General features: G+C 45.2%; 2 protein-coding genes across 12 annotated transcripts in view; one reads left to right on the top strand and one right to left on the bottom strand.

Moving 5' to 3' along the window:
* Positions 1-4,557, top strand: part of DOCK7 (dedicator of cytokinesis 7) — a 99,880-nt gene extending 95,323 nt beyond the window's left edge. For all 10 annotated transcript variants that reach the window (XM_054286367.1, XM_054286369.1, XM_054286366.1 and 7 more), the window contains 4 exons: positions 563-706; positions 1,467-1,573; positions 2,540-2,707; positions 4,020-4,557. In XM_054286367.1, the coding sequence (XP_054142342.1) occupies positions 563-706; positions 1,467-1,573; positions 2,540-2,707; positions 4,020-4,062 (462 nt within the window). In that variant the 3' untranslated portion in view covers positions 4,063-4,557. The remainder of the gene's footprint in view (positions 1-562; positions 707-1,466; positions 1,574-2,539; positions 2,708-4,019) is intronic.
* A 1,140-nt stretch (positions 4,558-5,697) lies between these two features.
* Positions 5,698-18,624, bottom strand: USP1 (ubiquitin specific peptidase 1). Of its 2 annotated transcripts, none has more exons than XM_054285914.1 (9): positions 18,516-18,624; positions 18,148-18,341; positions 16,826-16,949; positions 16,400-16,507; positions 15,737-15,897; positions 14,486-15,198; positions 13,219-13,389; positions 11,906-12,107; positions 5,698-8,505 (listed from the first exon to the last, which is right to left on the bottom strand). In XM_054285914.1, the coding sequence occupies exons 2-9, from the start codon at positions 18,306-18,308 to the stop codon at positions 7,794-7,796; spliced, it is 2,352 nt and encodes a 783-aa protein (XP_054141889.1). In that variant the 5' UTR covers positions 18,309-18,341; positions 18,516-18,624; the 3' UTR covers positions 5,698-7,793. The 2 variants fall into 2 exon arrangements, with proteins under 2 accessions (XP_054141889.1, XP_054141890.1); XM_054285915.1 differs by having other exon boundaries at positions 18,148-18,313.
* Between the last annotated feature and the right edge of the window lie 2,550 nt (positions 18,625-21,174).

The raw sequence follows: 21,174 nt of genomic DNA, 5'->3' as shown, positions 1-21,174 counted from the left end.
GATGAGTTTTATAGTATTTTAATAAATTAAAAATGGAGTTTGATTTTTTAATAGTTTTTAAGGATAAATTGTTTAATTAAAAATGACATTTAAATAGTTTTTAAGTTAATAATTATTTATTTGTGGTTTGTAATGTGAATTTTTTATTTAATTATATAATATTTAAATTTATGAAGAAAGTGAAGAAGGATTAGTTTTTGTTTTATATATATTATTTATATATATAACAAAATTTTTATATAGTTTCATATATTATTGTATTTTAAATTTTTAAATTCTAAGATATTATATTATATTATATTATATACTTTAAATTATATATTTATGATCTGAATTATATATTTATAATCTTAGTTTTATTATTTAATTTTGGAACCTTTTTTTATGGTTTTAGGTCAAATGTAATGTTCTCTTGGGGGTTAGTGTCTGTCAGCACAGAAAGTCTGAAATTCTCAGTAAGCAGGCTTCCAACACCATCCCACTGACCTGGGTGTTGCTGAAGGTCTGTGCCTGGCTGCCAAGCTCAGCCATAACAAAAATCCTCTTCTGGCTCTTTGCTTAGATCATTTTGACCCCCATCGAGGTCGCCATCGAGGACATGCAGAAGAAAACCCAGGAATTGGCTTTTGCCACCCACCAGGACCCTGCAGACCCCAAGATGCTGCAGATGGTGCTGCAGGGATCAGTAGGTACCACAGTGAATCAGGTGAGCATCACTGTCCCAGCTGGGCTCTGCAGTGCACAGCCCTTGTCTCTCAATCCCCTGGAATTTGTGCAGTCTGTGGGATGTGTTTAGGGTCACTTAGGGTAGGGCTAGGCCAGCTGTTCCCAGGGATTTTGCTGTTTGAGTAAGAGTCTTGAAAATGTGAAAACTGGGAAGAAACATCCGTCCCTCAGTTACTGCTCCTCCCTGGCACTTGCAGATGTTTCTGCTTGCTCCTCTTCCCTAAACTTTCCCTTTGTTAGCCAGGCTCTGCAGGATTGTGTCCTGCTGTGGATTCTCAACAAAATGGAAAGCAGTGGAGAAAAACTGAGGAAAAGCTGAAGGAAAGCACAGTGCACAAGCTGGAAAAAAGTCAGCTGGAGTTCTGAGGGCTGGGTTGAGTTTGTGGTGCTGGCAAACACTCCCTGGCTTCCATCTGCGTTGTTTAAACTTTGCCTCAGTTGTGAGTTGAGCAAACTTTGTCAGGACTCCTTATAAAGGAAAACAAATGGAGAATCTGTGCAGTTTCTCACACTGTTTTCCAAAAGCAGAGTTTTAAATAAAACAAAGCAAGGCCTAAAGGCGACTCAGTTGTCACTGAGGTTGGTGATGTACACCAGATTTCCCAGCTGCAGCTCTTCAGGATGCTTTGTGTAAGGAAATGTTGTGTTTTGGGGATGTTTTCTATGTGGCTGAACTTTCTCCAGTGATTGGATGTGACAGACAGTTCCCAGAAGCTCACTGTGCCCCTTCTCTCCTAAAGGGACCATTAGAAGTTGCACAAGTTTTCTTGTCTGAAATCCCCAACGATCCAAAGCTCTTCAGACACCACAACAAACTCCGCCTCTGCTTCAAGGACTTCACCAAAAGGTAAGGAAAGGGTCCCCAGGGCACTGCCAGGTGCAGAGGCTGCTGCTGCCACCCCAGCAGGGCACTGCAGTGACCCAGGGCTGTCCTGCTGTCCCTCCACCTCCCAGCTTCCATGTGCAGCTCCTTCCTCTCCTGCCAGCCCTTCCCTGGTGGTGCTGCTGCTCCCTGGCTTCGTGGCCTTGCTGTTCAGCAGGGAGGAATTGATCAGGGAGGAATTGATCCCAGCTCAGCTGTGAAATGTCCCAGAAAAATCACAACAGGCCAGAGCTCCCAGCCTGGCAGGGTCAGGTGGAACTGCTGCACTGGCCAGGAGATGAAATTTCCTTCTGAAGTGAATTTCTCCAAGTAGAGTGGAGGGCTGCTGGCACAATTCCCTAGAGAAATGTGCTGGCTGCTCTACTTTCCTTGAGTCATGCAAAGTGCAGCATCTTTTACAGCACCAAGAGATTTTTAAAACCACCAAAATAATTGAAATGAAAAAGCTGTGAGCAAATAGATCCAGTGGAAGTATAGCTTTCCCTTGTGAAATAAATGGATTTACTGATACAGTTGTTTTCCTACCCTTTATTTAAATTACATCTTTGCAAGCGGAAGAGTTCTTGATGAACATCCCAGGCTGCTATTTGTTAATCTCCCCTGATTCTATCCATCTTTAAATCCTCTGGGACTGGAAGTGGCTCTGTGGAAATTAGCTTTTCATTTCTTTTCAGAGAGGATAAATGTAACTGGAGGGTAAATGACAATAAAGAAGTTGTCACTCTGGAAATGGGAGATGTGACACCCTCTCCTTGTCCCCTGGACACCAGGTGGTTCAGCTGAGCCCTGATGACCAAAAGACAGGACAAAGGGTATTCCCTGTGATCCCAGAGGGACAGAGTGGCTGTGTTTGTGCTGTTGGATGGACAAACCTGCAGCCAGGGGCTGTGTCCGCGTGCCCAGCCCTCTCTCAGAGGGTTTGTGTTGCAGGTGTGAGGATGCCCTGAGGAAGAACAAGAGCCTGATCGGGCCGGACCAGAAGGAATATCAGCGCGAGCTGGAGCGCAACTACCACCGCCTCAAGGAGGCCCTGCAGCCCCTGATCAACAGGAAGATCCCACAGCTCTACAAGGCAGTGCTGCCTGTCACGTGCCACAGGTGCATATTTGGGTTCCTCTCGGGGCACAGGGTGTGAAACTGAGGGCTCTGAGCTTCCCTGGATCCTGTGCCATCCATTTGTCCTGGCTCTCCTGGCTGAGCCCGTCCCTGCTCCCTTCTGTCCCTCCTGAGAGCACATTCCCTTCCCAGCAGCTGTGGTAGGTGGTGTTTGCAATACTCCTTTTGTTCCTCAGCTAGGACAGTCGGTTTTTTGTTTGTTTCCATCCTGCATCCCATTCCTTTTAGATGCAAAACCACCCTCAGCATGGCAGGACTTTATTCCCAATGAAAAATGGGATCAGGTGCTCCAGTGGGGGGGAAATTGTTGCTGGAAGACCAGGAAGCTGGAGATTGGGTTTGTGTGAGACAGGACATAAAAATCCCAATGGGAATCACAGGATCACAGAAGGGTTTGGGTTGGAAAGATCTTAAACACCATCCAGTCCCACCCCTGCCAGAGCAGGCTGCTCCAACCTGGTCTGGAACAATTCCAGGTTTGGGGTGACCAAAACCTCCATGTGCAGCTCATGGATGAGCAGGGGGATTTGGGGTACAGCCACTTTCCAGCCAGGCTGTGGCTCCCAGAACAGGGCCAGGAGAGGTTCCCAGCAGGAATCTGGGATTTCTGTGGAGTTCCCTGGCAGCAGGGCAAGGCTGGATGTTCCTGCAGCTGAACTCAGGGGTTTCTGGCTGGGAGTGCTGCAGGAAGGTCCCTTCCCTCCCTGCCCAGCTTTGGGATGCTTCCCAAGGTTCCTTCCCTCCCTGCCCAGCTTTGGGATGCTGCAGCTCTCCCCAGCTGTGTCCCAGCCGTTCCCTGGCAAATTTTCCTGGCTGGCATGGTGGGAACACCAGAGCTTCCCTCCCCACCCAGCCAGGCACCCTACAAATGCTCTTGGTGTGGTAATTATTGTCTGATCAGATAATCAGCCTAATACAGGTATGACATGAAATACCCTGAAAAACATAGAATATCCTGAGTTGGAAGGATCCCACAAGGATCAGAGTCCAACTCCAAGTATTCCTGGCAAATTCCACTCTGGGGATGTGTTTGAAGGATTTAAATAAGGTTTCAGTTGTGCAGGTGTTTGTGCTGCTTCTGTGTGTACACAGGAATTAAACTTTCTGTCAGTGCTCTGGATGATACAAACACCAAACCCTTGGAAAAGCAACGAGTTTTAATGCCAGTGGATTTAATTTTTGTTGTAACCAGCTCTAGGAAATACTGGAAATCAATTCAGAGTCATTCATCTGGTGAGGCTTCTTATTTCACCATGGAAAATCTGAGCTCATCATTGTATTTTCTCTCCCTCAGAGACTCCTTCAGCAGGATGAGCCTTCGCAAAATGGAAATCTAAACGAGTTAAAAACCAAAATAAAAAAAAAAGCACTTAAAAAAATTAAGGTTTTGAAAAGAAAAAGAGCCTTGTTATCAGCGCTGGGAATCAAAGAAGTTTTATTGTGAAATAAAACTTGGACTTCATCCTGGACATCCCACACACCTCTTCCTCCATCAAAGTGTTCAGTGGCCAAAAAATCATTCTGAAATGTCAAATGTAGACTTCTCAATGTTTGAACAGAAAAAACAACCATCATGGCAGTGGTATCCAGAGTATTGGTGATGAGCTGTAAACTTCCCTGTTTTTTAAGGCATTTTTATGACTCAAAGGTACACTAAACGCATTTACCTTTATTTATAGCATTACCTAATGTTAAATTTATTTTACTTTTAGTTCCTATATTTAATTTATATTAGGACCATACGCAAATGCATTTTGGAAGTTTTTAATGTAGTGATGATGCTGATGGTTATTTTGATGGTACTATTAAATATGTGAATGTTTACACTTTAATTCCCTGTGCATTGGACTTCAGGGCTCAGCATCCTTGGGGAAAAGGTTCAGAGCAAGGTAAGTCATGGTAACATTAATTAACAGAGTGCTGATTGTTGATTATCCCTGTTCTTTTGCTGCAAAAAAAACCCAAAACAATAATTCCACCTGTAGCCAGCAGCAGATGGAGGCACAGCTTGGTACCCCCTCACCCCCTTCAGTCCAGCAGGGGAGGTTTCAGCTTCACTTGTGTGTGGTCATGGGCATCTCCACCAGCTGGGAGGTGCCAGCATCTCCTCACCCCTGGGAGGAGCAGTGTCCATGCAACTGAACTCATTTTATGTAATTTTTTAATTAGAGCCTTATTTAGGGCAAAAAAACCTAAAATGGTATCATAGTTTAAAAGGGTACAAAGCATTCTTTGCATTGCTGTTTATGTTTTACAGCAGATACTTTGGGGTCTAACACTGCACTTTGAGGAAACATCAGATTTGGAGCTGAGTCCACAACTCCTAAATCTTGTCCTTAATAGTTTTCCTCTCTGTGGTGGACAAATTCCCCTGGAAGAGGTGGTGTGTGATTAAACACATTTATTCTCTGTCCATAAATACCTAAATATGCATAAAAACCAGATATACACACAAAACCTGAATTTTATATATATATATATATATATATATATATATAGAGTATAAACATACTCTTTATATATATATATATATATAAATAGAAGGAAAAATGAGTTTATACATGAAGTGTCCCCTTCTGCAGCAGCACTGGAGTTTAGGGTGGGGAGAGTCTTTTTTTCCTTTTTTGATAATTAATTTTTAGGTTATTGGAGACTTCTCCCATGCTCTGGTATCCCAGCAGCTGCACAGGGGGGTGCTTTGTGTGCCAGGCCCTGCAAGGTTCCCTGAACGGAATAATCCTGAATTTGTTGTGTCACACCTGCATGGCGTTCCCTGCAGAAGGAAAATTCCAAACTTTCCATGGATATTCCAAGGCTCTTGCAAAGCCCAGGGGTGCTGACAAGGCCCTGGAGGTGCTCCAGGAGTCAGGGAATCTCAGAATGGAAAATATGAAGGAAGGAGGGAAGGGCTTCGGAAGAGATTTACAGGAAGAGGCATTAAAAATATTTACACAGTGCAGACAAATCCCAGGAGCCATCAAAGGATGAAACTTTAATTTACAGCAGTCCTGCTCCAGGACAGGAGTTACAAGCAACAAGTTCAGGGGGTGGCAAGTGGTGCTTGAATGAACATCCCAAAAATCCACCCCCAGTCCCTCTCCCTGTGCCAGAGGAGGGGTTTGCATTCAGCATCTTCCAGCTGAGGCTGTTTTCTCTTCAGCTGCCACAAAGAATCTCCTCCCAGGCTGTGCTGGATGATGGAAGGCAGCTGGGTCTTCCTGACATCCTATTTTGGTGTAAATAATGGTTATTTTGTTTCCTTGCAACATTCCTGATGCTGCAGTTGAGTGAAAAAGATCAAGTCTTGCACCAGGTGTGGAAAAATAAACTTTCATTTGCAGGCTGAAATTCAGCAAAGCCTAAAAAATTGCATTCTCTAATGGGATTGGGCTGCCCTTGCAAGGTAAGATTACTGATATTTTTGTAATGTAGCTTTTTCTTGGTTTAGACTCTGAAATTATTTATTATTATGGTGCAATGCTTTGGAAAAGGGAAGGTGTATTTTGTCATTGCAGATTTTTAATGCTGCAAAATCAAGGCCTGTACAACAATCAGAGGTCAAACCTAACATGGAAAATGCACTAAAAGAGATTTTTCCTGAGTTACCTCCATGTTTATACAACATTATAATAAAAGACAGTAAAAATTAAGTATTGCAGAATTAACTAGGCAGAGGTTTTTAGGGGTCTTCCTGTAAGTAAATTAATTTGTAGTGGAAAAAGGTGAAATATATCCAGGGCTTTGCAGTGACACTTGATGTCATTCCATCCATCCTGGGACAGACTGAACAATCCCCCTTTTTTTGAGTCAGATTTGTTAAGATCTTAATGACCAGTGTATAGGAGTCACCTTCAAGTCTCTGACAGACAGTTTGGGATTTTCACCTCTAGTATTTAGTGCAAATATTTATGTTTTGCAATGTTTCCCCTTAACCTCACAACTGTAGTCAGAAAGTACCTTCAAATTAGGAGGTACTGTCCAAGAACCAGCTAAAACCACAGAATGTATTCTAGAAGCACTTTAATTCTTTAAGATAACTTCCCAGCCTTTTGTAACTGTTCCCAAAGCCCTTTCCCTTTCTGCTTTCCCCTCTCCAAACACAACAGGCTGCTCTGCTTGTCTCAGATGCGGATCATAACTTTTTTATTTCATATGTACATTCTTAACAAAGCATCAAAGCCAAATGCTCTCCTTTCCCCCCAGTCTCAGTGAGCTCCAGGTACAAATTAACTTCAGTTAGAAGGTCACCACTAAGCTCCCAACCACCCCAAACAGATGCAGATTTGAGGGCTTCACTCTTCAAAGTACAAAATTATTTTAATTACACTACACTCTGCCCTTGGTTTGAAGTATTAATCACACCTATTTACACTTTGCTCATTAACACCTATGCACCAAGATGCAAATTAGACCAAACACTTGCATGAATTCAGTTCCCTCCAATGCTCTGGACAAGGTTCCCAGACTTTTCCTTGTGCTTCAAGTTGCAAGGAGCAGGAAAAAACGGGAGCAGGAGAATAAACCACGTCCATTACCCAAAGACTAAATATGAAATGTTACTTCCCAAGTTACAAAAATACACAACTTCTGATGAAATTTGCTAGTTAATATACATTTACTCCAGGGTATGAATACAAATAACTTTTATTTAAAAAAAAACAACCAAAAACCAAACAAAAATAGGGGGAAAAAAAGGAAAAAAAAACCAGAAAAAAAAAAGAGAAAAAAGGAAAAAAAAAGCTAATAATACAACAGGCATGTCTGAGACCTAGAGCTGCATTAAAACCACTACTGGGTGCTGTAGGCATCGTTTAGAATCTATACAAACTGGTATTTCTAAAAGGTCAGAGCACTATTTTCCAGCAGAAAAGTTACGGTGTGAGTAAAGTCCTGTGTCATGTTTTGTTAATTCAAATCGAGCCACTGGACACCGAAGGAAAAAAAAGACCAGAAAGATGAAGAATCAGTAGCTTCAAAAAACAAACAGCCATTGCTTCCAGGTAGTTTGGATGCAAATCAGAGCCAGAGGTGTATGCAAATCCCAAATATTTACAGTCCAAGTACAGCATCACTCTACAATTTTCTTATAAAACAGTAGGTAAGGAGTCGATGTGGATGACGACGTCGGAGAAAGAGAATTCAGGAAGTCCTTTTCCTCTGTGACCTTCACTTCGGAGTCATCGAAGAGCAGCCACTTGCCCTCGTACTCCTTGAGGCTCTGGAGCACGTAGAGAGCTTTGTTCTCCAGAGCTTTGTTCTCCAGAGCTTTGTTCTCCAGTCCGTTGGCCGCCAGCGCCGGGGGCTGGCCCTGCTGGGCGCGGGGCTCGGCGCGCGGCTCGGGCGCCACGCTCGGCGGCTTCTCGGGGTTGGGCTGTTTGCTGGCACACAGCTCACAGTCAGCCTTGCTCTTCTGCCCCCCCAGCAGCCCCACGGCCTCCACGTTCTTCTTGCCCAGCACCTTGAGCCTGAAGGAGACCTCGCCGTCGTCGTAGTCCTCGGCCACGGCGCGCGCCTCCTCCTCGGTCAGCGGCTCCGGCTTGAGCGCGGCGTAGGCCGGCTCGGGGAGGAAGGTGCCCCTGTCCAGCTCCAGGCTCTGCAGGTCCGTCACCTTCACCGAGGCCGTGTAGTGGCCGCTGCTGATGGTGATGCCGCTGTGCATGACCACGGCGAAGAGCCCGTAGGTGTCGTTGGTGGGCCGCGTGCTCCACTCCTCCAGCGACAGCCGCAGCGGCGTCAGCAGCGGCGTGTTGATCTTGGACAGGCCCCCGTAGCAGTCAAACCTGCCGAGGACACGGGGCTGTCACCTGCTGCCACAGCACCTCCCAAACACCACTGCAGGGGCCCAGAGCTGCAGCCATAGCCTTGCTCCTCAAGGATATGGATGGTGGGAACTGCTCCCTGCTGCCCCGGCCCAGCACCAGCATCCCAGGTCAGGAAAGGCATTTTTATGACTAATGTTAAATCTTACAGCCCAGAAACTGTAAATTTTAACTATTTCTGAGATCCCATTTTTCTAAAGTATCAGCTAAAGATAATGATGATACAGGTTCAGCTGATTGTTACCACTCCTGCTCTTATTTCTGCACAAACACCCCCTTCTCTCTCTCACCATCCTGTTCAAAACAAACCAAAAACCTTTTCAACAGCAGGGTTGGGTTTGTTTTTTTCTCCTCCTGAAAGAGTCATTTACTAAATAAAGCATTACTTATTTTACTTTCAAGGAGCTTTAATATCACTCAGAGATGGTGACTAATTTTCCTCAGCTCCCCTCAGTGCACTGTAGCTGTGCCAGTGGTGCTCATCGGGATTGTTCACTAGCTATTCTAATTTTTCAAACAATTCTGTGGCTAATTTACTTTGGAAAAGCCTCTAGTATTCCATAAATATTCAGTATTTTGTTCACAGCACACAAATTTACCAGGAGGGGAAAAAATATCCTTTCGTTATAAGGATCTTGTACAGAGTTTGAAGAGAAAGTCAGTGTTGGGATTTCACTGTGCATCAGCCTCCTTGAATGATTGTGCTCTTGATGACTTGCACATTGCATCAGCCCAGATCAATTAACCCCTTTATTTAACAATAGGCTGTGATGTCCTAATAAATTCCAGGGATGACTCAAAGTCTTACTCAACTGTGAGGGTGTTGCAGGGAAAAATACTGGGGAGTACAGACAAGCCCTGTAAAACTGAGGTTTCCAAGAGCTCACTGCTCTTACCATAGGAAAAAATAACTTAAATCCAAGGAAACTGCAGCCATGGCATAACTGCAGCTATGATTATTGTTTTCCTGGATTTAGTTTTGGTTCTGCTTCACTCCTGTTCAGAGCATGAACCCTGAGACACAGAAATAAACACAGTGACACACACAGATCCTCAGTCACTCCAGTTCAGTGAAACCTCACTGCAGACCTCTCTCACCATCACATTTCACTCCACCAAAAGGAACACAGAAGAGCACAGAATCAGAACTAATAAATCTTCTGAAAATCCCTATTAGCAGCAGCCAGAAATAGAGATATTCAGAAGAGAATCAAGAAACACAGAACTGCTGGCTGATACCCTGGATTGCAAATCCAGTTCCACTCAAGCACACTGGGACAATCAAATTCACAGAAAACAGGAAAAAGCAGGCTCTACCTTTCTTCTCAATGAATCCAGCATCAGAAAGATTTGGAGAGGAGGAAATAAGAGAGGAAATCTTTTCCTATTAGCTTTTTGTTCTTCTTAATGATAAGAATCTGAAGACAGAAAAATTGCATGCCAAGTACTCTGCCTGCTCTGACTGATGCACTTCAAACACATCAAACCTGATTTCTGCAGCCACATCTTTGGAGACCACAAATTAGTGACATTTTACCCACTGCACTGAATTTCATGAGACAAAAAGCTGATTTTCTCACAGATTGTTAAACTTCTATAGTGGAAATGCTTAATTACATGTTACCAGTTAACAAATTCCTCCTAAACAGCTTCACAGCCTGCTCACACATGGCCTGGCATTTTCCCCCACACACACACTTGCCAAAGAGAATGACTCCTCCCCAGGCAAGGAGATTTTCACACTGGCTGCTTTATTTTAAAACAGAACACTTTGCAAAGCAGCATCTAGAAAAGATGAATAAAATCCCTATTAACTGCAAATATTTACAGTACCCTTCATTTCTCATTTATTTACAACTCAGTCACCAGAGAACTCAGTAGAGCACAACTGAGCAGACCAGATTCCCAAATTTTTGTGGGAGCTAAAAGTTGTCTGAAGATTCTTATCTTAATTTTTTTTTTTTTTGCTTAAAGCCAGTAGAAGTTTGCTTTTTTAGCAATGACAGGGTTTTGCCCAAGAGAAAACATTCAACCCAAAAATCAAGAAACTCTTCTAAAGAGTTTCAGCTTCATCACAGGTTTCTCTGTCAGGTTTTCCACTCTGACTTCTTAATTTCTGACTGGTAGCCCTTGGCAGAAAATTTATGGAAGGACTGAGAGGACACATGAGGAAAACCACAAGAGACTGGATTCACTCTGACCTGGAAATTGGTCTGAGTGTTTTGGAGCAAGGAGCTGAAGCTGGCCAGGACAGAAGAGGTGAGTGAGGCAGGAGAGGACTGGTTAACTGCAGCTCCTTCCTCATGGAAACAGGAAATACAGGAGCAAATGGAGGATAATTTTCATGTTTTTCACTCAACTGTGATGATTTTTAAGTGCGCAGCTCTAAGTCAGTATATACAAATCAGTATTTAAGTAAATATGTGGAGATCAATGAAAAGACAATTTTTTATGTTAGAATTCTGAACTTGTATGGAAAGATAGTGCAGAGACAGAGGAAATTTCCTTTCTGCTTTGTCAGAAACCTGGTTATTCCTGTACAGTGCTGCAGGGATGGATTTTTCTTTGTTTCCTCTCATCCCAAAGAAAATCCCTAAATTCTTAAGTATTAAAAAAAAAAAAAAGATAAGGAACACTCTCACAACTTCTTTCAAAATATAAGGATTGCTACAATTACAGTACCAAACTGATTGCTCTGTAATTGAATATCAATGATGCTGGTACTATTGTGTTTATAAAGTAATTGATTTTTTTTTTTAAATATTAGCTCTTTAAAATGTTTACCTGATTATTTTTTCCCCAAAAATTTCAGTGTTTACATTCAGGTCGAGACCAAAGTCTGCTTAAAGGAATTGGTCAATTTTGGGGTAACGGCTGTTGGCTCTTTAAAGTGTGTTAACTCCTGATTACATTTTTTTTCCCCTGCTAACATTCATCTTTTTAATACTCACATTCAGGCAGAGACAACATCAGACCATAAAATGCAGGTTTGTTCTCATTACTTGTTCTGGTAAAGCAGTTAAAGCTGCCTCTGAACTCAGAGTTTATTTACTTAAAACTTAACTATCCCTTTAAATAGGGGGATATTTAAAGTAAATAAAGTTTTAAGAAATATAAGGCTGTTCTAAGAGTAGAGCTAAAAATTTTTGTTAAGGAGTCTCCTGAAAGTCAATTTTTCTGGAAGTAATTTGTGCCACTACCTGGAACAACACAAAGCCTTTATGGCTTTGGGGGCTTCATCCCAGCAATTTAATTCCAATCTGGGAATCTTTTGGAAACACTCCAAAGCATTTCCAGCTCTGGGGGCAGGACCTCCCTTGCTGCAGGACCCTGTTTGGTAGGACAGGCAATGCATACTCACTCCAGGCCACTGGCAGCAAAGCACTTCAAGTGAATCGTGATCACTTCGGGCATTTTATCGAACAGGAGGCTGCGCTCCGCTTCCGTGTAGTGGTGGCAGTTCTCACAGAAATATTTGTCCTCTCCCACAATCCTCTCCACTGAGGCAAACTGGGAAATTGCCCATTTCAGAGTCTTCATTTCTGTTTTTGGCTCTGGAGAAACTAGAAAAGAAATCGCTGCATTCAGGGATATGCCAATATTTACATTTCCAACTCATCCCGCCAGAAGAGCAACAAAACAAAATACGCCAAGTTCAGACCACTCCAAACCTGCAACAGTGCAAAGAACACTCAGTATGTGTGAAATATGTGATATATTCCCATCTTTGGAGCATTTCAGGAAGGGATGAAAACATCCCTTAATGGATGTCGTTACTCAAAATTAGGATTTTCCCAAAGCTCCTTCCAGATCACACAATTTTGTTGCCATGTCTGGAAATGGAGAGCTTGGATGAGACCAGAATTTCACTTATTAAGGCAAATCCCCAAAATAACCAGAAAGTTCCCTCTCACTTCTTGCATTTTGCCTCCCCTGCCACCCTCACACTGCTGACAGGATCACTTCACATACGAACACCACCCCACACATTTTCCTTTCAATCCTTCAGCAAAATGGGGAGCAAAAGCAGGAAAAGCTGCTCCAAATTAAGTCAGTGGCAACTAAAATTAATTCCCTTAAAATCCTCAATTTCAAGATGTGTTTTTGGCACGCTTCCTTTTGAAAATAGCTAAAAAACTGCATATAGATCAATAAAATTTGTGAAAGAGACCACATGACTAACATTTACAAACACAATACGACTGTTATTAAAATAACAATCTAAAATACTAAAATTTTTTTTGAGTAACTGAGGAAAAAAAAAGCTGGATTCTTGTTTATTTCTAAGAAAAAATGTAAATTTTTCTTAGAAATAAAAGAAGAAAAAGCAAAAAGAGAAAGCAAAATTTCTTATTCAGGAAGAAAAAAGAAGACTCAAATCGAAGGAAATACCTACTCATAAGTAGGAAAGCAGGTGCCTAAGTGACAGATTGTAGGCAGTCCAAGCTATGTGTTAAGATCTGGAACAATTTGAATATTATCTGGATCTGCCAACATTATCAGCACCATGTTTCCAAAGTCTAAAGTTAATCAGGACAGGAGATAACAGCCTCTAATTTTAGCCAGCACAAACAGGAGCCGTGCTCCTTCCCAACTGCAGCACTGTCCTTCCCCACGGCTGGCTGAGGCAGGAACTCACCTCACAACCTTTTTTTTTTTGAGGGAATTACTTACTTTCAGAACTCTCTTCAGTTTTAGAAAGCTCATCTTCTTGCACTGGCACACTGATGTCCTGAAAATCCTCCCTCCTTTCCGTGAAGCACTCGCACTCCAAGCACCGGGTCCTCAGCACTAACTGGCCCTGGAAGAGTTTCTCCACCAGCTCGAAGACAGCCAGCTCTGTACCTGCAGAGAGCACATGGCACACCCCTGAGCAAGGGCCACTTCACTCCAGAGACCCTTCAGAGCCTGCTTATCCTCACAAAAAAATCACTGTTACACCTTTAGGGAGCTCAGAGAGGAATTCAAAAGCAGAACAAATCACGAGCAGTTTGCATGGTATCATCTGCTTGTAAGTAAATAAGGACCCTCTGTCTCTTGGGCCTCAAACTTTAATTTCTGTTCTAAATTGGGTTCTTGTTTTGTGCTTTAAGTGTGACAGTGTCACATTCTGGAATATTTGATTGTCATCAATGCTCTGATGCCTCAGCATGGACTGCTGAGCTCCTCAAGGAGCACCACACTGGGTTTGCCTGGTTTCTGTTCATTCTCAGTCCTCTCCTCCTTCCTAAATTTACTGGCCAGTTTTGGCCAAATCTGCAGAGAAAATGCAGAATTCAAAAGACTCTTCATTCCTTCAATTTTTTTATAAAAAAATGGTGGGTGGAAAGTTCCAAATTATTAAGTACTGGATTCATACTGCGGCCCTTCCCTCAACATGTATCTTGTGTTTCATTGACATCAACAAAACCCAGACCTGCCAGCCAATTAGAATTTCTAATTGGTATCTATTAGATCTAAATAGATTAGATCTTTAATACATCCTGAGTCCTTCCTCGTTCTTGGGAAGGTTGTGAATATGGAAAGATTAAGGGAAAAAAAGGATACTGTGTGTAAAACCATAGCTACTGGTGTTTGCTTCTGTTTGCTCCTGCCAGAACTCCCTTTACATCTCAAATCCACTTGCTCTCTCTATGGATGACAAAATTAGTGGTAAATACAAACCTGGTAATATTCAGCCTTTTTTATACATATTGTACAACGATTACAGAATGTTAAGAGAAATGCCTCGATATCTAAGCCTAACAGGTCAAGTTCTAAAAGAAAAAAAATTACAAACACCTATAAAAATAAATTCTCTTTCCTAAAAATTATCTTCAATTCCTGAAAAATCTAATTTTGTGTTTAGAGCTCTGCAGGCTGTGCAGTTTGAAGGCTGACTTCCCACGCATCGTACTTTCTTAATCCTACTAATTTTAAGCCCATCCACTTGTGCACCAACCTTCCCTTTTTGGTTCTTTTTCAGTTCCTTTTCCATGATGGCTTTCCACAGGAGACGCTGGTTCATGATATTCTTCTTTACTGTCACCATTTTCACACTTGACAGCTGACTCTTCGAACTCACAGTCATATTCTTTCCCTGGCTCTTTGGATCCCAAGTTTGTAGTTAACTTTCCTAGACTGTAAAATTTGGACAGAATACTGGGCTGTTTGCAGGAAGATTTTAACCAGTTTAACCTAAGGCGCGACTTTTTCTGCGTGGGCTTGGCGCTCTCGCTCTCCCCGGAGCACTTGGCGATGGCATCCGTTTGGTTTTCCATCTTTTCTCCCGTGGCTTTCCTCTTGGACCTGGTTTGTCTTTGATTCTCTTCTGCTGCAATTTGCTCTTTTGATACTTTGGATTTTTTCTTAGCGTTGCCGCCCTCGGCGTCGCTTTTCCTTTTCCCGTTTCCCTTGAGCAGCTTCTCCTTGGCCGCGTCTCCGCCGTGGCTGCCCGGGCTGGGATCCTCCTCCTCAGCAGGGCTCACACAACCATTGCTCTCAGGGTTTTGGCTGGGTTTCTCCTCCAGTTTAGCTGCAGGCTCTTCCACAGGCAGTTTGTTCAGCTCTTCCTTCTTCAGCAGCTGGCAGGTTTCCTGGATGTTGCCCAGGATACACTGCAGCACCTCCTGGGCATCGTGCTGCAGGTACCCTTCGTACATGGGGTTCAGCTCTCTGTGAAAGAAAAGAGCAAAAATGAGGGTTTGGTGTCCTCTGCTAACTGGGGAATGTGATTGGAGACTGAAACCAGGGATTTAGAAGCCATGGAGGATCAGGTGTCCCCTGTCACAGAGCTGGGGGAAGGTTCTCCCTTAAGGATTTACACACACCCAGAGTGGAGCTCCTCAGCTCCAAGGGGATCCTGCCCATCCCTGAAGTGTCCCAGGCCAGGCTGGACAGGGCTTGGAGCACCCTGGGATTGTGGGAAGTGTCCCTGCCCATGGCTTTAAGGTCCCTTCCAACCCAAACCTCTCTGTAATTTAATAACACTTCTGTACCTAAGCACTGTTTAAAACCCCTTCTGCATTACAGTCTTACAATTTATTTTCAAATTTCCAACGCCGTGGTGCCAACAATAAGCACAGAAATCTTGCTGCCTGCAAGGCCACCCCAAATTTAAGGCCATCCACCTTGCACCAGCCTCTAAGGCTGGGGAGTGCAATGGCCTGGAAATGCCAGGACAGAATTCTGGCAGCATTTGGGGGATTTGTACCTGAGGGTGTTCAGCAGCCTCCGGGGCTGCGTGGCCAATTCATCCGTGTATTTCTCTGGGTTCAGCAGAAAACTGGCTTGAAGCTGCTCAACTGAAAGGATCAAGGAGTGCAAACTGCAGATGAGTTCATAACTTGCCAAGGGATCTTCTTTACAGCCTCCCTGCAATGACAATGTAAAAGGAATAACAACACTTGCAACAGGTACATCGGTCACAAATTAACATTTTTCTTTCCTCCACTCCCTTGGTTTTCTGTATTTGGCTGAATTTTTTGTCTGCTATGGGAGGCAGGTGGATTTCAGACAATATTTTGTTTTTTTTCAAGTAGGAAACAAACATAAAAGCCCAATGAACCACTGGTTTAAAATCCCAAACCATCCTTGCCCAAACTCCCATCTCCCTCAGCACCAAGCACTGTTTTATAATTATCTTTGTGCCAGAAGCATGGTTGGGTATCTTCCTCAAATTTCTTCTGTTAGACTTCAAAACTTGTGCTAAAGTTCAAAACAACTTAAATACATCTTCACCTGAAGTAACAGTGCAGAAAACAGTGCTGAAAAGCTTCTTAAGAACAGAAACCAGTTCTTTTTTTTCAATTTTCCCTGCATTCAGGACAGCCTGGCTTGCAAGGTTACAAACAAAGAACACGTGGGGATTTGTTACCTTTTCTGCCTTTTGCTCTCCTTCATCCTTTGAAGATTCTCTCTTCTTTGAAATAATGTTATATAAATGTTTTACTCCAGTTTTAAAACCAGGACAAAAATATAATACCTGAAAGCAACAGTTGAAAACATGAGAATAACTGGAATAAGAAGTTATTCCACACATAAATGCACATTTATAATCCACAGAGCCCACACCTCCCCAGGCACACAAAGATGCAGGATTTGTCACAGCAGGGAGGAGCCCTGAGTATGGAAACTGAAGAATTTCCCAATCAGGACAACCACAGGGCACACATTTCCTGCAGCAGCATCTTTATTTCCCTGCTGTAATGAGCTGCCCTTTTCACTGCACCCAGAATAAACCAATTTCCCCATTTGTGCTGGGCCAAATGTCCCTTTTGGAGCCCCCTGGCCGTGGCCTCACCTGCAGGACACTGTTCAGGTAGCAGGTGTTGCCCAGGTTGTTCAAGCCCACAAAAGGCAGCATGTTGTCTTTTTTCTCACAGCTGACAAGGGAGGGGGGCTGTGCTGCAGGAACCACCTGGTCACTGAGAAACAGAGAATTGGGGTAAGAGACACTCTGGAAAAAGCACTCCTTCATCCCTCCCCACCTCAGGATTCAGCACTGAGAAATGCAGATCTAAACCCTGCAAAAGTGTCTGAATTCACTCTGACTCCTCAGCAACCCACCCAAAACCACACAGGAGGAAAACCTGCTCTGAGTTCCAACACGTCAACTAGCAGGACACTGATTTAATGGAACAAAAACTTCATATATAGATACTTTTGTATGTTCTTTTTTCAATCATAAGGCAGAAAAAATGTGCCTAGAATGTATTTTTACATTGTCCCCTGCTCCAGTCACATCATTTCTGGATGCAAAGTCAAAGCATAAAACCAGAGAAAAAAAATCTAAATAAAGAAACCAATAAACCTGACACACTATACAGTAATTATCATTACAATTAATTACTGATAGAAGTGATTAATACACTGTAATGGCACAAAGGAAAGTCTCCAACTATTTCTAACTCACCATAATTTTCTTTTTCCCACTTAAATCCCCTCACCATCAATGAAATAGATTTCAGGCTCAGGGCCTGAAAAACCCCAATGAATGACAGCCAATTCCACAAATAAAGATCCTAAATATTTCCATTAAAGCTCACCTTGCAAAGAATTAAATTTTAATATAAATAGTTCAGTGACACAGTAACTAGTTATATTAAATTGAAACAAAATAAGTTTTTCGACCGATCCCAAAGTTTGTGCCAACTAAACACCCAAAGAAAAAATCCAAAATATCCAATGAGCGAATTGCAGCAGAAAAAAAACTTGTTTTCTTAGAAGAGTTATTAGAAGTTGGTTACAGCGACTAAATAGGTTTCGAGAACTAACTTCAGCACGCGATGCCGAAGTTTGTGCCAGCTGAACATCCCGGGTGCGGCAGAGCCGCTTTCCCAGCACAGGCTCGGTCCCAGCCGTGAGCTGGCTCAGCGTGCCGAGCCCGCCGGACGTTAATTTAACGAAAGCGCACGGTAATTCACTTAATTAAAGCGCTCGTTAATTCACGGCATGGAGCGCGTGCTGCAGCGCGTTACTGCTGCGGGAACACGAAAGTGAAAGGAGCGGGGAAGGCAGGAAGGCAGGATGGATGGAGGGAAGGCAGGATGGAGGGAAGGGATGAAGGATGGACGAGCCCGAGCCCGCGGCGCCGCCTCACAACTTCTCCCGCGCGGCACTCACATCTCGGCGCCTCGGAACTCCGCGCCCTTCGGCTCATTTTCCTGCGCCTCGATGAAATCCAGCACTCGCTTCGCTTCCTTCTTCTGAAAGAGCTTCAGCGACAGCCTGTTCTTCTTGGAGGGGCTGGCCCTGGCGCTGTCGCCGGGCAGGACGCCGGGCATGGTTCCTGCGGGGCGCGGCCGGGGCGCTCACACCTGGCGCGCACACACACACACACGCGCACACCAGGCGCCATTTACTCCCCGAGGGGGCCGAGCGCGGACCCGCCGCCCCCCGCCCCGGGCTCGGGCCGCCCCCCCGCGCCCCCCGCATGTTCCCCGCGGCCGGCGGGGCCCGAGGCCGCGGTGCGGCCGCTCCCCCTCACTCACCGCTACATGCCGGCCCCGCTCCCGCTCGCCGTTGCCATGGAGACCGCGGGGACACCGTCAGCGAACTTGGCGCGTTTTTTTCCGCGCGCCGACGAGGACCCCCCCGCCCCGCGCGCGCCCCGCCTCGCGCCGCAACCCCCCCGCCCCGCCGGCGGCCGCCCGGCGAGAACGCCGGAAAACCGAGCGTGCCTCGCCGGGGCAGGCCGGCGGGTAAAAGCCATGACGAGCGGCGGCGGGGCGTCTGCCGGGAGCCTGCGGACAGAGCGGCGGCGGCTGGAAGTCGTAGCTACGCCGCCACCGGCCCCGCAAGGCCGCTGCCGCATCAGGCAGCGCGGCGGGCAGCCCGCTGTGGGTCCTTCCTGGGCGCGCGCGGGCGCTGGTAACGGCCCGGCCAAAGGGCTCGGGTTCGGGCTGTACCATTTACGCGGGGAGAGCCCTCACCTCCCCCCGCCGGCGGGAGGTGGATTGGTCCCGCTCTGACCACGCCCCCTGCGCGGCTCGACCAATCAGAGACGGCGGCTCCGTTTCCCCTCACGCCCTGAGGGCCCGGTCCGCAGTGCCCTGAGCGGAGCCTTCCCGCGCTTTGCCATAAAAGCCGGACATGCCTACGGCAATTCCCAGCGCTGCCCGGCCCTGAGGGCCCACCGGCACAGCTGTGCACCCCGTAGTGAATTGTGGTTATCACCGAGGCTGATAGGGCTGCAAAACTGGCGATTTAGGGGTCTGAAATGTGGGAAATGCTGTAGATTACTGCGTTCTGCTCTTTAAACTGGCCCCTGCAGGACCTGCTGAACTTCCCCAGAACCAGCTGCTGCTGCCTTCCCTGAGTGTGACATTCCTGTTAAGCATTAAAGCAAACTGAACTCCACAAAAATCACCTTTTTTCTTTGCAGTCCTGCAACATTTTCAGGTTTTTTTGCTGCTGCACAAATTAATTATTACAGCTAATTATTATCAATTATTACACTATCCCTAAATACTCATATGAATTATGGAAGGAATTGTTCTATTCCAACTGCGTATATTCCAACAGTGATGGCCATGCTCCTGCACAGGTTTTCATTTCTCTTACAGATAAAATATCCACATGTACCTGCACATGCAGGGTTCATATTCCCAAGATGAATGTATTGATTTATTTCCTTGGTCTGTGGGATGCCCAGAGCTCCCCAGAAGCTGCTGGGACTCTGCATTCCCACTGAGCATGGATGGATGGATGGATGGATTTCCCCACAGCTCTGCCATGTGAACTTCAGCTCCACTCAGCAAACACTGCCTGAGGTCCCTGCAGTTAATGGACACTCAGGACTACAGAGGCTCTTTTGTGTGAGACAAGAATCTTATCCCGGTGGGTGGTGCCCCAAGGTCCTGGAAGTGCTTGGCTGATTAATAAAGTGATTAATTAAGTCTGTGTGACGCTGCTGGTGATGCCTTGTGCAGGCTGCCCTGGAGCAGAGGCTGGATAGAGTTCCAGAATAAAGCAGGGATTTATTCCAAGGATCCCCTCCATGGATCCACCTTGGGCAGCACCAGAGCCCAGCCAGGGCTGCACCCAAGATGAACCAAAATGGCCCCAAAATGCACGGCCGGGCACGGGGTCTGTCCCTGGGATCACTTCTGCTCCATTTGCACCTTGCAGTTCATTGTCCCATTGCAGCTTTAGCCCCCGCAGTGCCACCCTGCTTGTTTTTCTCTCTCCAGCCCACGGTGTTTGTGCTCCTGGGCTGAGATTGGGATCATTTGTCCTTGGTGCCCAGCTGGAGCAGGAATTGTTTTGTCTCCCTGCTCTGTGCACAGAGCTCAGCATCCCTGAATGTGAACCCAGCCCCACACACTAAAGCAGCACAGAGTGTGAAAATAGAAAAGCCAAACCCTGAGGCATCAGTGGTTTGAGGCACTGACTGAGGAGTCACTTTGGTGGCAGCTGGAAGGTGCTGGGCAGTCAAACCTGGGGCTGGAATGAGAAAATCTGGGAGTGTTTGGTTCCAGGCTGGAACAAGCTCTGGGGACTGGTGTGATACAGAGGTGCCCTGACCCTGCTGCTCACCTCAGCCAGGGCCTGCCCTGCCAAGCTGTGCTGTGCAATCTGCTTCAGCAAACAGGAGAAAAGACTTTTTATACCCAAGGGTTTTACAGGCTCACTCTAAGTCCTCGTTAGGTAATTCCTCATTCCATGTGTTAGCTGAACTCCAGGAGTGCTGTGCCTAGGAATGCCGTCAGTGACATCAGAAGGCCGAGATCTGGGGTAAAGTCAGGCTTGGGGACATTGCCAGCTCATGGTTTGACTTTTCAGGGGCAGTATCTGAGTGAAGGACAGAAGGGAGATGTTTGCAGAGCAAATTTGGGGGACTGGAAGTGCCCACAGCATTTCTCATGGTGGTGATGGGGCTTTGGTCTCTGATACATTTTTTTTTTTTGGCTAATAAAGCAGCCAGCTCAGTTTCCATAGGTATAATCATTAATACACAAATGCAGTACATGGGTGAGCCCAACACCTCTCAGAACACTCTCAGCACTCATTTGGAACAACTTTTCCTGCTCCCAGTGTGCAGAACAATTCCCAAATTCTCCCTTTAAAGAGGTCTGAGCTGAGCTCTTGTGCAGCCCAGCAGGGCTCAGGGTCAGGTCTGCTTCCTGGATTTTTAAAATTAAAATGAAA

Source organism: Melozone crissalis, unplaced genomic scaffold, assembly GCF_028551555.1.
Source record: "Melozone crissalis strain CALT ecotype California unplaced genomic scaffold, PUWL_Pcris_2 ptg000045l_1, whole genome shotgun sequence".
NCBI lineage: Eukaryota > Metazoa > Chordata > Aves > Passeriformes > Passerellidae > Melozone > Melozone crissalis.
The sequence above is the reverse complement of the archived record's forward strand: the minus strand, read 5'-3'. Positions and strand labels throughout refer to the sequence as shown.

Bases quoted from the DNA above. Each gene is read 5' to 3' on its own strand.
- USP1 (XM_054285914.1), bottom strand. From the start codon at position 18,308: ATGCCCGGCGTCCTGCCCGGCGACAGCGCCAGGGCCAGCCCCTCCAAG. The intron at 16,950-18,147 runs GTGAGTGCCGCG...TCTGTTTCTCAG, and splicing joins GAGTTCCGAGGCGCCGAGAT to TGACCAGGTGGTTCCTGCAG. The intron at 16,508-16,825 runs GTGAGGCCACGG...TGTTGCTTTCAG, and splicing joins ACCTGAACAGTGTCCTGCAG to GTATTATATTTTTGTCCTGG.